We start from the raw sequence: 12551 nt of genomic DNA, 5'->3' as shown, positions 1-12551 counted from the left end.
GAGTGCTTCACAACCGGAGAAAAGATTTCGTTGTAGTCAATGCCCTCCTTTTGTGCATACCCTTTAGCAACTAATCTTGCTTTGAATCTTACATTACTTTTCTCATCAGCATCTTCCTTCTTGGCATACACCCATTTGCAACCGATAGCTTTCTTGCCCTTAGGCAATTTAGCTAACTCCCAAGTCTTGTTCTTCAAGAGAGAATTCATCTCATCACCCATGGCATTGCACCACCTATTCTTCTCCTCACTCTCAATAGCTTCCTCAAAATTGGATGGAATCTCTTCAGTGATAATAGGAAGAGCAAAAGCAACATAGTCACTATACCGAGCTGGCTTGGTAATTTGTCTATTTCCTCTGTTCTTGGCAATAGACTCTTGAGGTGAAACTTGCTCTTCAACTTGAATAGAATCTTCAAGTTCAACTTCTTCAACATCCTCATGGTCTCCAACTTCTTCACTTGTAGTGGCTTCGACATCAGCGGAAATAGGATTTGAAGTACCAGAGGCAACTTTCTCAAGCTCCACCTGTTGGACATCTTTCACATTCTTCTCAGAGACTTTGTACATACTTTCTTCATCAAATGTCACATCTCTGCTGATTACAAGTTTTTTCATCTCTGGGCACCACAACCTGTAACCTTTGACACCACTACTAAAACCAAGAAAGATAGCCTTTTTCGCTCTAGGATCAAGTTTATTTTCAGTCACATGAAAATAAGCAGGTGAACCAAAAATACGGATATAGTCATAATCAGAAGAAGGTTTTCCAGTCCATACCTCCATTGGTGTCTTACCCTGAATAGCAGCTGAGGGTAACCGGTTGATGATGTGACATGCATAAGTAACTGCCTCTGCCCAAAACGACTTGCTCAAACCCGACTGAGACAACATACATCTAACCTTCTCAAGCAAGGTTCGATTCAATCTTTCTGCAACTCCATTTTGTTGTGGAGTTCCCCGGACACTAAAATGTCTCACAATTCCTTCCTCTTTGCAAACTTTAAAGAAAGGATCGGATGTGTATTCACCACCATTATCCGATCTCAAAATCTTAATCTTTCTCCCAGTCTGGTTCTCAACCATTTTCTTCCAACCCAAGAAAATGCTTAACACCTCACTCTTGTGCTTCATAGTGTAGACCCAAGACCTTCTTGAATAATCATCAACAAAGGTCACGAACCAATGTCTACCACTCAAAGAGGGAGTCTTTGTAGGACCCCAAACATCCGAATGCACATAATCAAGAATGCCCTTCGTCTGATGTACAACAGTACCAAACTTCACTCTAGTTTGCTTCCCCAAGACACAATGCTCACAGAAATCAAGCTTACAAGTCGTGACACCTTTTAGAAGACCTTGTTTCACAAGCCCTTGTAGAGCTTTCTCACCGGCATGGCCTAATCTCATATGCCACAATCTAGTAGTATCTGAATCAGATGTGCCCATATTTTCAGAGACTACAGATGCTTCACCTGTCACAGTGCTTCCCTGCAATAAATACAAATGGCCACATCTAGGAGCTTTCATCACAACAAGTGCACCATAAGTAACTTTCAATGTCTGTCCATCTGAATGAAACCTGAAACCCTTAGATTCCAAAGTACCCAAAGAAATAAGATTTTTCTTCAAATTCGGTACATACCGAACACCTGTCAACTCTTTAACCATGCTATCATGCAACTTCAAACGAACTGTACCAATCCCTTTTGTTGTGCAAGGATTGTCATCTCCCATGAACACAACGCCACCATCAAACTCTTTCAAGCTTGAAAACCAATCCTTGTGAGGAGTCATATGATGAGTACAACCCGTATCCAACACCCATTTAGTAGCACAATCAAAAGATGAGGTAGTGGTTAAAGCAAAATCAGAAAAATCTGTTTCAACTTCAGCAACATTAGCTTCAGAACTTTCTTTACCCTTGGCCTTCAACTTAGGACAATCTTTCTTCCAATGGCCCTTATTACGACAAAAGGCACATTCATCCCTTTCCAAAGGTTTTCTACCTTTAGAGTTTCCTCTAGGTCGAGACTATGATTTTTTCCTGCTAGAAGATGATCTTCTCTCCGATGATCTACCTCTAACAAATAAAGCTTCAGAGGTACTATCATGATTTTTATCTCTATGCCTCATTTCATAATTCATCAAGGCATTTGACACATCTTCAAATTTCACAGTTTCTTTACCATGCATAATAGTGGTAACAAAATGCTCATAAGAGTCCGGCAAGAAATTCAACAATATTAAGGCCTTATCTTCATCCTTAATATCCTCATCTAAATTTAACAAGTCGGCAATCAACTTATTAAAAGCATCAAGGTGTCTAATCATTTTTGTACCTTCTTTGTATTGGAAGCGGTAGAGCTTTTTCTTCAAGTGTAGCCGGTTCTCTGCACTCTTCGTCATATACTTGTCTTCCAATTTTTGCCACAACACATTTGCTACCGTCTCCCGCATCACAAAATACTTCTGAGTTTTTGCAAGGCATAACCGAATTGAAGAGCAAGCCCACAAATTTAATTTTTCCCATTCCGGCTTCGACATAGCTTCCGGCTTCTCTCCCAAAGCGGCAAGTAGATCTTGTTGAGCCAACACATCTTTGACCTCACATTGCCACATCCCAAAGTTGTTTGTGCCATCAAACTTTTCAACTTCGAACTTTGCATTTTGCACCGTAGTTCTTGCAAACCCGGAGGTGCTTCCAAAAGGATTCTCATCTTGCCCGTCTGACATCTTTGGCAACTAGACAGTACCCAAGAGCAACTAGTGCTCTGATACCAATTGTTGTGCTAGGATAGCACCAAAACTTTTGGAACCAACTCAAGCTAACCCACAGGAAATTTATCAAATGAAAATGCAAGAACAATATAGAAAATAACACCAAGATTTTAACGAGGTTCCTCCACAGTCAGTGTAACTGGAGTACGTTCTCGGAGCAGTAGGAGCTCACCCAATAATCCACTATCAAACCAAATGGGAGTTTACAAAGTGTTGGCAATCTCACAACCCAAATAACCCAATACACCCAATAGCTCTCACACACCAAAGAAACAAATAGAGAAGAAAATATAGTGATTAATTTCTTCTCTATACAAAGCTCAAAGCTATTACAATTACTTTGATGGATGATTACTAACCAAAGAGAAGAGTACCTTCTTCTCTTCGAAATGGGGTTGCTGCTCCAGATTTCTTCTTCTTCTCTGCCCTCTGTTTTTCAGCTCTCACTCACTCCTTAAAACCATGAGGATAATTGCTATCCTTTAATTAAAACCCCAAAGCCATCCGTGGCTTTTCCATGGGTCAAGACAAAAACAAAACAATTCCCTTTTTTCCTCCCCAAAACAAGGAAGACACAATCATTAAGTTGTCTTTTTTCTTTCTTTTGCTTTGTTTATTAACAAAGGTGTTGGCCACTTGGCCACATACTCCAACAGTGGTGGTGGCGGCCCTGGCGGCTGAAGTGGCGGTGTGGTTGGGATCTATGACCATGCTGATCTCTGCCGGCAGTGGGTGTGGGTGTTCGTGATTGTCAGTTGATTGAACTGATCGGCGTTTCTTCATTTCCTTTCTCTGTTGGCTGCAGGCCATGTGTTTGTGTTTTGTCCCCAATGAAAGAAGTAGAGAAAATGGAGAAGAGCTCCAAAAAGAAGGGTAATTTTAGAAAGGGCAAGGAAGAAAAGCTGATTGTTGAATCTGATGGTGGTTGGTGGTGGTTGATCCACAGGGGAATCACAGCTTCATTCTTGTCCATTGCATTGTTTTCGTTGTTGGTTCGAGTCGCGGTATCGCTGCATCCTTACTCTGGTGCGAAATCCTCCCAAATATGGGGACTTTGAAGCTCAGAGGCATTGGATGGAGATCACACTCAATGTGCCAATCAAGGATTGGTATCGAAACAGTACGGTCAATGATCTCAGATACTGGGGTCTTGACTACCCTCCTCTCACTGCCTATCAGAGTTATGTTCATGGCCTTTTCCTTAGATTTTTCAGCCCTGAATCGGTTGGGCTTTTCGCTTCCCGCGGCCATGAGTCCTATCTGGGAAAACTTCTCATGAGGTGGACAGTGTTGTCCTCCGATGCCTTGGTGTTCTTTCCTGCTATTTTATACTTTGTTCTTGTTTACTATGCTGGTCAAAACCCAAATCGCCGAAGGAGTGACATAGCGTGGCATATCGCGATTATTTTACTTAATCCGTGTCTCATCCTGATTGACCATGGTCATTTCCAGGTTTACAGTTCATTTTTCCATTGCATTCTTCGTATTCGGCATCCATGAAATTTTTTGTAGTTGTTACTCTGAACTGTTTAAATTTACAATCTTATTTCTTATTGATTTTTTGCCAGTACAATTGCATCAGCTTGGGTCTGACTATGGGAGCTATTTCCTCTGTTCTTTCGGACAAAGATCTTGTAGCCTGTGTCCTATACAGTCTTGCTCTCAACCACAAACAGGTATCTTTTAATTCAGTTTTAAATCTGCATAATGGTTGTTTAAGTTTCGTTCTATATTCTTAGCGAATAGCGACAATTGTATTTCCTCACTTAACTACGGTTTGAAAAATGAAATTGTTGAACTGAAGTTAAATGTGATCACATCTTTGTCTTTCTGCTCGGTGATATCTACTTGTTGAACATGATATGATTTTTTGCAGATGAGTGCATATTTTGCCCCTGCATTTTTCAGTCATCTCCTGGGTAAATGCCTAAGGCGTCGGTATCCACTTCTGGAAGTGTTAAAACTTGGCATTGTGGTCTTAGGAACATTTATTGTTGTCTGGTGGCCATATGTTCATTCAACGGAAGACTTCTTGGGGGTAGGACACTAGTTAATTTTGTCAGCTTGCATAATTTTGAGCTTCTGTTTGTTTCTTTTATTTTGTAAAAAGAATCAAGACATGCTTGGTTTCTTTTGTTTACACTTTACGCACAACAGGTGTTCGTTTCCTTATTAGTTTTGGTCAATTGTGCAGGTTCTCTCTCGTCTTGCTCCTTTTGAAAGAGGGATATTTGAGGATTATGTGGCTAACTTTTGGTGCACCACTTCGGTTCTTGTAAAATGGAAGAGATTGTTTCCAACACAGTCCCTGAAGCTTATCAGCTTGGGTGCAACTGTTTCTACTTTCCTACCTTCAATGATTCAGCAGATATGGGCTCCAAGCAAGCCGGGTTTCCTTTACGGGTTGCTGAATGCTTTCTCGTTTTATCTTTACTCATTCCAAGGTAAGTGAAGTGAAGTTTGCCCATCGTTTCAGCTTCTGTTCATAATTTCGTGATACTACGGTGCATAATGCTTGTTGTTCTTAAACTTTCAGTGCACGAGAAGTCTATTTTACTGCCTCTCCTGCCAGCGAGTCTTTTGGCAATGGAAGAACCAATGCTTTATACCTGGATGACACTTTACGCCTTATTCTCGATGTTCCCTCTTCTACACCGTGACAAACTGGTTCTACCGTATCTTGCGTTATCTGCCCTCTTTATCCTTTTAAACCATGTGCCAAATGGAAGACGGGCCACGAGGGACACAAGTGCCTTGAGATCATCTGTGACAACAGTCTCTGTCTTGTGCTCGGTCGTTCTTCATGTTGTTTATTTAAGCGTGCATCCCCCCGCCCGGTGTCCTTTCCTTTTTGAAGCTTTGATAATGCTCGTTTGCTTCACCCAGTTCGTGTGTCTTACTTTGTACGCCAATGCAAAACAATGGATGTTGCTTAAAGACTTCAACTTGGTGGATAAAGAAAAGAAGCTCCTTTGAAACCTCTGTATTTAGTTAGAACAGGCAGCAAGTTTTGTGAGAGATTGAATGCGATTGCTGCTATTTTTGTAACTCGCATTCTCTAAAGCTTTTTTATGCTAATTAGATACCCGTGGCTAATTCAAGCAAAAAGTGTACAGAGTTAACTAGCGAAGAGAAGAAAAAAGCAATATGTTGTCCACATTGGGAATAAAATTATTTTATTACTCTCAAACATTTGTCGTGTGACCAAAACAGATTGAAAATTGAATGAAAAATTCTAAAATCTAACGTTAGGGTGAAATTGGCTAATTATGAAAGTTCAGAGGAATAATCGGCTAAAATTAAAGTTAAAGGGAGAATTCGACAAATGCCTCTAAAAATTAAATTCTTCAATTTATCTCATTATCTCGTTTCTCTTTTAATAGAAGAGAAATATTGTAAAAGAAAAGAAATGAAAAAGAAGATGACAAGTGCAAAAGAAGACATTGATTCATCCTTTAGAGCAAAATTACAAAACATGATGACTAATCAAGATTACAATCGCTTAATGTGCTTTTCAATACACAACCCTTTTCTTTCTTTTCATGACTCCATCTACTCTTGTAAAACTTTGTGGACAACCTAAGGTTTTACATACACAACAAAACGAAATTAGCTTCGAGAACAGGGGAAACAAACCTGGATCCCTTTGATTCGACCGAGTTGAAAGTAGCAAAACTTTTACAACCCCTCTTTGCATGCCAAGTTGACGGGGCCAACGGGACATTGCTTAAGTTAGTTGAGGGGCGTTAAGCCATGTCGGCCTCCATGAACTTGTATGAAGAGAAAGGTTCAATATAAGGTCGTCGTTGAATCATCATTCCTTCTTGTCTTCTGTATCATCTTCATCAAAATCTTTGGTGCTTTCAATGTTGTCTTGCTTGACTAAGCTGATATCACCCTCTAGCTTGGCCCTTGTAAGAGAGTGAGATTCTTCGTCATCAGACTCTTCTCCCACTTCATCTGAGTAAGCATACCTATGGACATTTGGCAGTTCAAATCAGCTCAGTCGGGTACAAGGGAACCCTAAGAATTCTATGACACGAAGGAATTTATCTAACGAGCGATGTCAGTTACAGATAGAGTTCCTGATGTCATGAATGAGGGAAACATTCCATCAATTGCATTAAAATCCAAACAATAATGAACCTAAAAAAGCATGTGGATGCTTGACACTTTGACATGATGACTTAACTCCGTATACTCTGGCATCTATTGGTTCAATAAGTGACAGTACAAATTGAAGCAAAGTTGCAAGCGGATCCAAAGTAAGCAACATACTCTCCATTGAGGACACCTTATTTCCCTAGCAAAATGATTCGACTTAAGGATTATATTGACTATATAGGTATAGAAGAGTATAACGCACCGTTGAGAACTCTGAGATGGAGCCCAAAGATAGCAGATCACACACAGCAATGCAAACGCAAGAATATCCCAGAAAGCAGTGATGACCCAAGCACTCTGCCACTTCTCATTGAATGGATCTGTTGCTTTAAAGTATACCTGCCAGCGGAGGCTTGTCAAATGTCTAGTAGATATTCAAACCCACAAAAAAGATAAAAATTTGAAAGGATAAGACACAGGCATACAAAGAGCCCAAGTTCAAAACCGACAAAAAAAAAAGCAAGAGAAAAAGTGAGCAGCATGCATAATAATAGTACAGTATATAGACACTACACCATATGAGTATCACTTTGTCTGTCTGCCAACATAATCTGCTAGTCTGCTACTCATAATGCCTTCTTTACATTAACCAGACAAAAGGTGGTGATATTTTTCAACTGCAAGATTTCTAGTGTAACTCAGTAACCTCATAATCTTGACCAGGGGGATCTCGGCGCAAAATCAGAAGCCATGAAGGAACAGTGGTGAGTACATAATCATATGCAATCCTATTTAATTTCATATGGTGAATTGCTAAGATTCCAATTTGGCTTCAATTGAGCCTTGATATGAGTATATTTTCAAATAGACAAAACACACTCAGAATCCTCAGTGTTTGTACGTCAAATTTGTGCAGGTTGAAGATATCAAACACTTGAACAAAATTTTCTAGTCAGCCAAGGATGCAGTAACTCATTCTTTACCTGGGTCTAGTTTAAGATAAATAAAACCATACCTCATACACTATCCATGCAACTGAGGCAATGACTGTGACTGCTAATGCATTTGAGAACTTCCTATACATATCCAGTTTGACAGAGCTTCTCTTTGCCTGAGAAGAATATATAGTTCAACATTTATAACTGCTATGTTACGGCGAAAATAAAATACAAGTAAAGCATGAAATCAAGAAACAACAATGCCAATGTAACTTAAATAGAGGAATTCAAAATTGTATACCTGTAGCTGCTCTAGTGTTTTTGAGAGAGAAGTAAAAATCCATAATATCAAAAATGCGTCCAAGAAAGCATCAGGAAGAACTAGAAACAATCTTGCTCTTCCGGATACATCGTTGATTGTCCCCACATACTCCGTGATATTAAGCAACTCTGTGGCCAGAAAAAATGTTATTCCAAGGAGAAGCACCTTTGAGGTAAGGCCCCCGAGAGTGGGCCGCACCACACCATAACCCATCGAAACAATGAGGATAAGAAGACGGGAAACTGTTTTTCTCACAGCTCCAACTGTGACAACCAATGTTGTAACAACAATTGGCCTCATCCCTGTATTATTAAAATTTACGTAATCAAAGTACCAAAGAATCATCTCAAACAACCCAAGAGCAATAACAGCTGTGATGCAGTGCTGAAGTTGCAGAATATCCTTCCAAAACCTCACATACTGAGTGAACCAAATTATTCCAAGCAACACGTAAGCAAGTGCCATAAACACATAAAACTTCATTAGTGGAGCCATTCGACCAGGTAGATAACCATCAGGATTTTTCCACAAAGTCTTCCCACTCATAGTTAGTCCCTTTAGTTTTGGATCACATGCTACAAAAAACAAGTTATACATCCCAGTTTTTGGGATTAAAATCTCTTGATAATCCATGTTTGTGTACAGGTAGTTCCCACTGAACTGTACATTTAAAACAATAGGCCAATTCTTATCTGTTGCAGAAGGTCTCCTGATGACTTCACCTTGCTTACAACCTTCCATCTTAGCAAGATCAGGAGTGCAACATATAGCTCTTTGTCCGCCATAAGCAGAACCACCAATATTATTCCGATCAGCTGTCTCAAATATTATAACTTGTATCAACCCAGTACTATGCTCCATGTCTGAAAGCTTCTCAGCAGCATCCTTGCTCCTCCAGAAGGTGATATTCTCGAATCTGTTCCACACGGAAATGTCAGAGACAAAAGTAAAGGTCGTACCCAGTGCACAAGGCTCCCGCTTTACGCAGGGTCTGGGAGAGGTGAATGTCGGACCATGTAAATGTATCGGACTATGAATTCAGTTACATTGTCTGCACAATATAAAGCAGCGTCCTTAATACTTATTCAGGTCCCCGCCAAAAAGAATGATTATGCACTTGGTGAATGGCAATGTGAGGACACTCTGAGACTAAGAAATGATGCTTACAATAAATAAAACTAGAAGATCTACTTCAGCTGCTTCAAGAAAAACTTTTTTGTGAATTTAGTTTTGCACACTATACTTTCCGCGAAACAATTTCTAGAAATCCTTCTTTTATTCTCTTTCATGTCCATGGATTCTGCAGGATCATAGTTACACCATATTTCACATTCATCGTCTATGTGTCAGTCATCATAAACTAGAGACTTGGTAAATTTAATTGATCATTAATTTGCATCGAAAACGTAGTTGGATGCTACTAACTAAAACCCAATGTTTATACTAAACCCTTCATTGAGAATATTAATATACTGTACTAAATTTCCCCACTTCTGGTCCATCCCACATTCAGATAGATTGAATTAAGCTTTACCCTTTTCATAGAACACATTTTATTGGCTACCCAAACAAAAGTAGAAATACCCAAATCGATCACCCACTTCAAAATTCAAAAATCTAAAATCTTGCACATGTCCAACATTCCAAAAACCCAATAAAATTGAATGAAGCAAATTGTACATAGGTCTAGCAATAAGCTGAAAGAAATACAAATGCGAAAGCATTACCGAATGTAAGAACGGGCGGAGAGAGTGGCGGCGATGCCTTCGCTGCCGCCGGAGAGAAGGTTGGCGTTGCCGACTTCTCTGAAGGTTTGGTTGTCGTAGACGTGGATCGAGGCGTTTGTGGGGTTTGGAAGGAATGATAGCAGGAGGAGCAGAGACAGCATCAAGAAAATGCCATGGGGAATGCCGTTGCTTCTTCTTCTTCTCCTCGTTGCTCTAACCTGGATTGTGAAATCCATACTCTTTGGAGATTGGACTCTTTGAGCTTTGGTGTTTGAGGTTAGAGAGAGAAATGGAGGGGGGAGAGAGAGAGAGAGAGAGAGAGAGAGTTGGTGAACTGTGAAGGGTGAGTGAGACCTAAGCAATGTGTCGATGATGGATGCAACTGCTGATTGCTGTCGGTCAGGCTGTAGGTGGTTACGCGCCGGACAAATTTTTTATTATGACGGGACATGGTGGTACGTGTTTTTATAAAAATTGTTAAATTTTTTTTTTAACATTATTAATTTTTAACACATAAATCTTATTATTTGTATGATAACACGTAATGTATTACTTCATGTACTAATTACACTGTGAAATCTCTCGTCATATTGGTCATATCTATTTTTAACCATTTGCACAGTTTCTTAATGTTCTTGATTGAGGATTCGAGGTTGGAGCATGATTCATGTTGAATCTAAAGGATCTATTACTGATAGATGCATTTGGCATCTCATCCTTTTGGTAGTAAGATAGTAGCACATAGCACCTAAATGTGCAATTATCGTGCCCTCGTTGTCTGGAAATAGGTAATGGTTACTTGTTTGTTGAACTAAATATTAGTTTGGTTAATAGGGATCTCGAAATTTTTTTTTTCCGAGGAATGAGACAGACTGAAGCATTTCTCAAGAACAATGGACTATGTTGATGACGGCGGTCGCGACAAGTTGACGACGGTTATGTTGTTACCGTTGCGGAGATGATGTGTTACTGGGCCATAGCACGTAGGTGGAGAAAAGGAAAGAGAAGAGGGTAGGGAAGAAAATGACCTTTTTTGCCTTTTGAAGAGGATCACATGGAAGATTAAACGGAAGACTAGATGGAAGTCATGAAAATTTAACTGCGAGGCGAAACTTAACCAATTGTAAGCGTTCTTTGAAAAATTGGCCAGACCGCTAAATTAAAATTTAGGAAGAACACTAGTAGTGTCTTACAAGTTTTGGGGGTAAATTGACTAATATTTTTCTATCCAACAATGCATTTGTTTCTTTTTTTTCCCTCGGAAAAATACAAATTTTGTTGGAAACGTAGAAAAATCAAATAAAAAGAGAGATTGGTCATGAAATACGATTCAGACAACAAACACAGTTCACTAATTTTATTTAAACTTAAGACATTGAGTCAAGGCTTTTGCCTCATACAATTCTTAATATATTATTAAAGTAAGACATTATTATTATTAAAGTAATTAATTATTATTAATATTATTAATTAGCAGTGACTGCTATCTTTTGGCCACGATCGCAGTGGCCAGGAACACCGCAGATGAAGTAGTATTGTCCTCGCGCAAGTTTGATTTCATCGTTTCCCGACGGGAATTCTTTGCCGCTGGCTGTGCATGTTTTGTAACCATTTTCATCTACCAATACCACATTGTGCAGGTCCTTATTGTATTTGAACACTGCAAATACAACAAATGAGAGCAAAAATGAAAAATAACAGAGATGCAGAATGAGCAATTGTACACAGATCTGGCAATAAGCTGAAAGAAATGCAAATGAAAAAGCAATACCGAATGTAAGAACGGGCGGAGAGAGTGGCGGCGATGCCTTCGCTGCCGCCGGAGAGAAGGTTAGCATTGCCGACTTCTCTGAAGGTTTGGTTGTCGTAGATGTGGATTGATGAGTTTGTGGGGTTTGGAAGGAATGACAGCAGGAGCAGCAGAGACAGCGTCAAGAAAATGCCATGGGGAATGCCGTTGCTTCTTCTTCTTCTTCTTCTCCTCGTTGCTCTAACCTGGATTGTGAAATCCATACTCTTTGGAGATTGGACTCGTTGAGCTCTGGTGTTTGAGGTTAGAAAGAGAACTGGAGGGGAGAGAGAGAGAGAGAGAGAGAGAGAGAGAGAGAGTTGGTAAACTGTGAAGGGTGAGTGAGACCTAAGCAATGTGTCGATGATGGATGCGACTGCTGGTTGCTGTCGGTCAGGCAATTTTCTGACTGTTGCAGGTCGAAAAATGACAGATGGTAAATGTAAAAAGAGTAAAGATGAATATTTTTACAGTAAATCGGACAAGTTTGCATACAATTATGTGGTTTTTGTTCACTTTTTATAGGTGAATAAAGATGATTAATATTACAGAAGGTCAATCGGGAATTTAATGTTTTAAGATTTTGTAATGATATGATTTTAATTTATTCGAAATCACATTTAGAAATATAATATTTATTTCCTTAGGGAAAGATATGATTTTATTTCTCTCGATCCACCTATTGTACCAATCTCTATATTAGAAATCCATATTCATTAAAAATAAAAAAGGTAAACCTTTAAATACATTTTCACCACCGGAAAATGCTTGGAAGATCATATTATTAAACTATATTTTGTAGACCAAGTGATGCGTCGTTGATAGTTGTATACTTTTTTTAATAATTTAAACAAGATGGGACTATCCACACACTTATTTTTACTTCTTACA

At 39.3% G+C, this 12551-nt stretch overlaps 1 protein-coding gene, 1 long non-coding RNA gene and 1 pseudogene across 2 annotated transcripts; 1 reads left to right on the top strand and 2 right to left on the bottom strand.

Annotated features, from left to right (window-relative positions):
* The first annotated feature begins 3401 nt into the window (after window positions 1–3401).
* On the top strand, window positions 3402–5970 carry LOC139197946 (probable dolichyl pyrophosphate Man9GlcNAc2 alpha-1,3-glucosyltransferase; annotated as a pseudogene).
* A 239-nt stretch (window positions 5971–6209) lies between these two features.
* Window positions 6210–10312, bottom strand: LOC103437500 (uncharacterized). Its single transcript, XM_008375977.3, has 5 exons — window positions 9872–10312; window positions 8124–9060; window positions 7900–7995; window positions 7147–7283; window positions 6210–6754 (listed from the first exon to the last, which is right to left on the bottom strand). The coding sequence occupies exons 1-5, from the start codon at window positions 10105–10107 to the stop codon at window positions 6595–6597; spliced, it is 1566 nt and encodes a 521-aa protein (XP_008374199.3). The 5' UTR covers window positions 10108–10312; the 3' UTR covers window positions 6210–6594.
* An 888-nt stretch (window positions 10313–11200) lies between these two features.
* LOC139197949 (uncharacterized) lies at window positions 11201–12045 on the bottom strand. Its single transcript, XR_011583365.1, has 2 exons — window positions 11643–12045; window positions 11201–11531 (listed from the first exon to the last, which is right to left on the bottom strand). It is a non-coding gene; the product is annotated as an uncharacterized lncRNA (long non-coding RNA).
* Window positions 12046–12551: the final 506 nt, after the last annotated feature.

The sequence above is a fragment of the Malus domestica genome, chromosome 08 (genome assembly GCF_042453785.1).
Source record: "Malus domestica chromosome 08, GDT2T_hap1".
Classification (NCBI taxonomy): domain Eukaryota; kingdom Viridiplantae; phylum Streptophyta; class Magnoliopsida; order Rosales; family Rosaceae; genus Malus; species Malus domestica.
The sequence above is the reverse complement of the archived record's forward strand: the minus strand, read 5'-3'. Positions and strand labels throughout refer to the sequence as shown.

Excerpts from the sequence above, each read along its gene's own strand:
- LOC103437500 (XM_008375977.3), bottom strand. The coding sequence starts at position 10,107 with ATGGATTTCACAATCCAGGTTAGAGCAACGAGGAGAAGAAGAAGAAGC. Across the intron at positions 9,061-9,871 it reads TCCGCCCGTTCTTACATTCG|ATTCGAGAATATCACCTTCT; the intron begins GTAATGCTTTCG and ends CGTGTGGAACAG. Across the intron at positions 7,284-7,899 it reads TTGCATGGATAGTGTATGAG|GTATACTTTAAAGCAACAGA; the intron begins GTATGGTTTTAT and ends CTCCGCTGGCAG.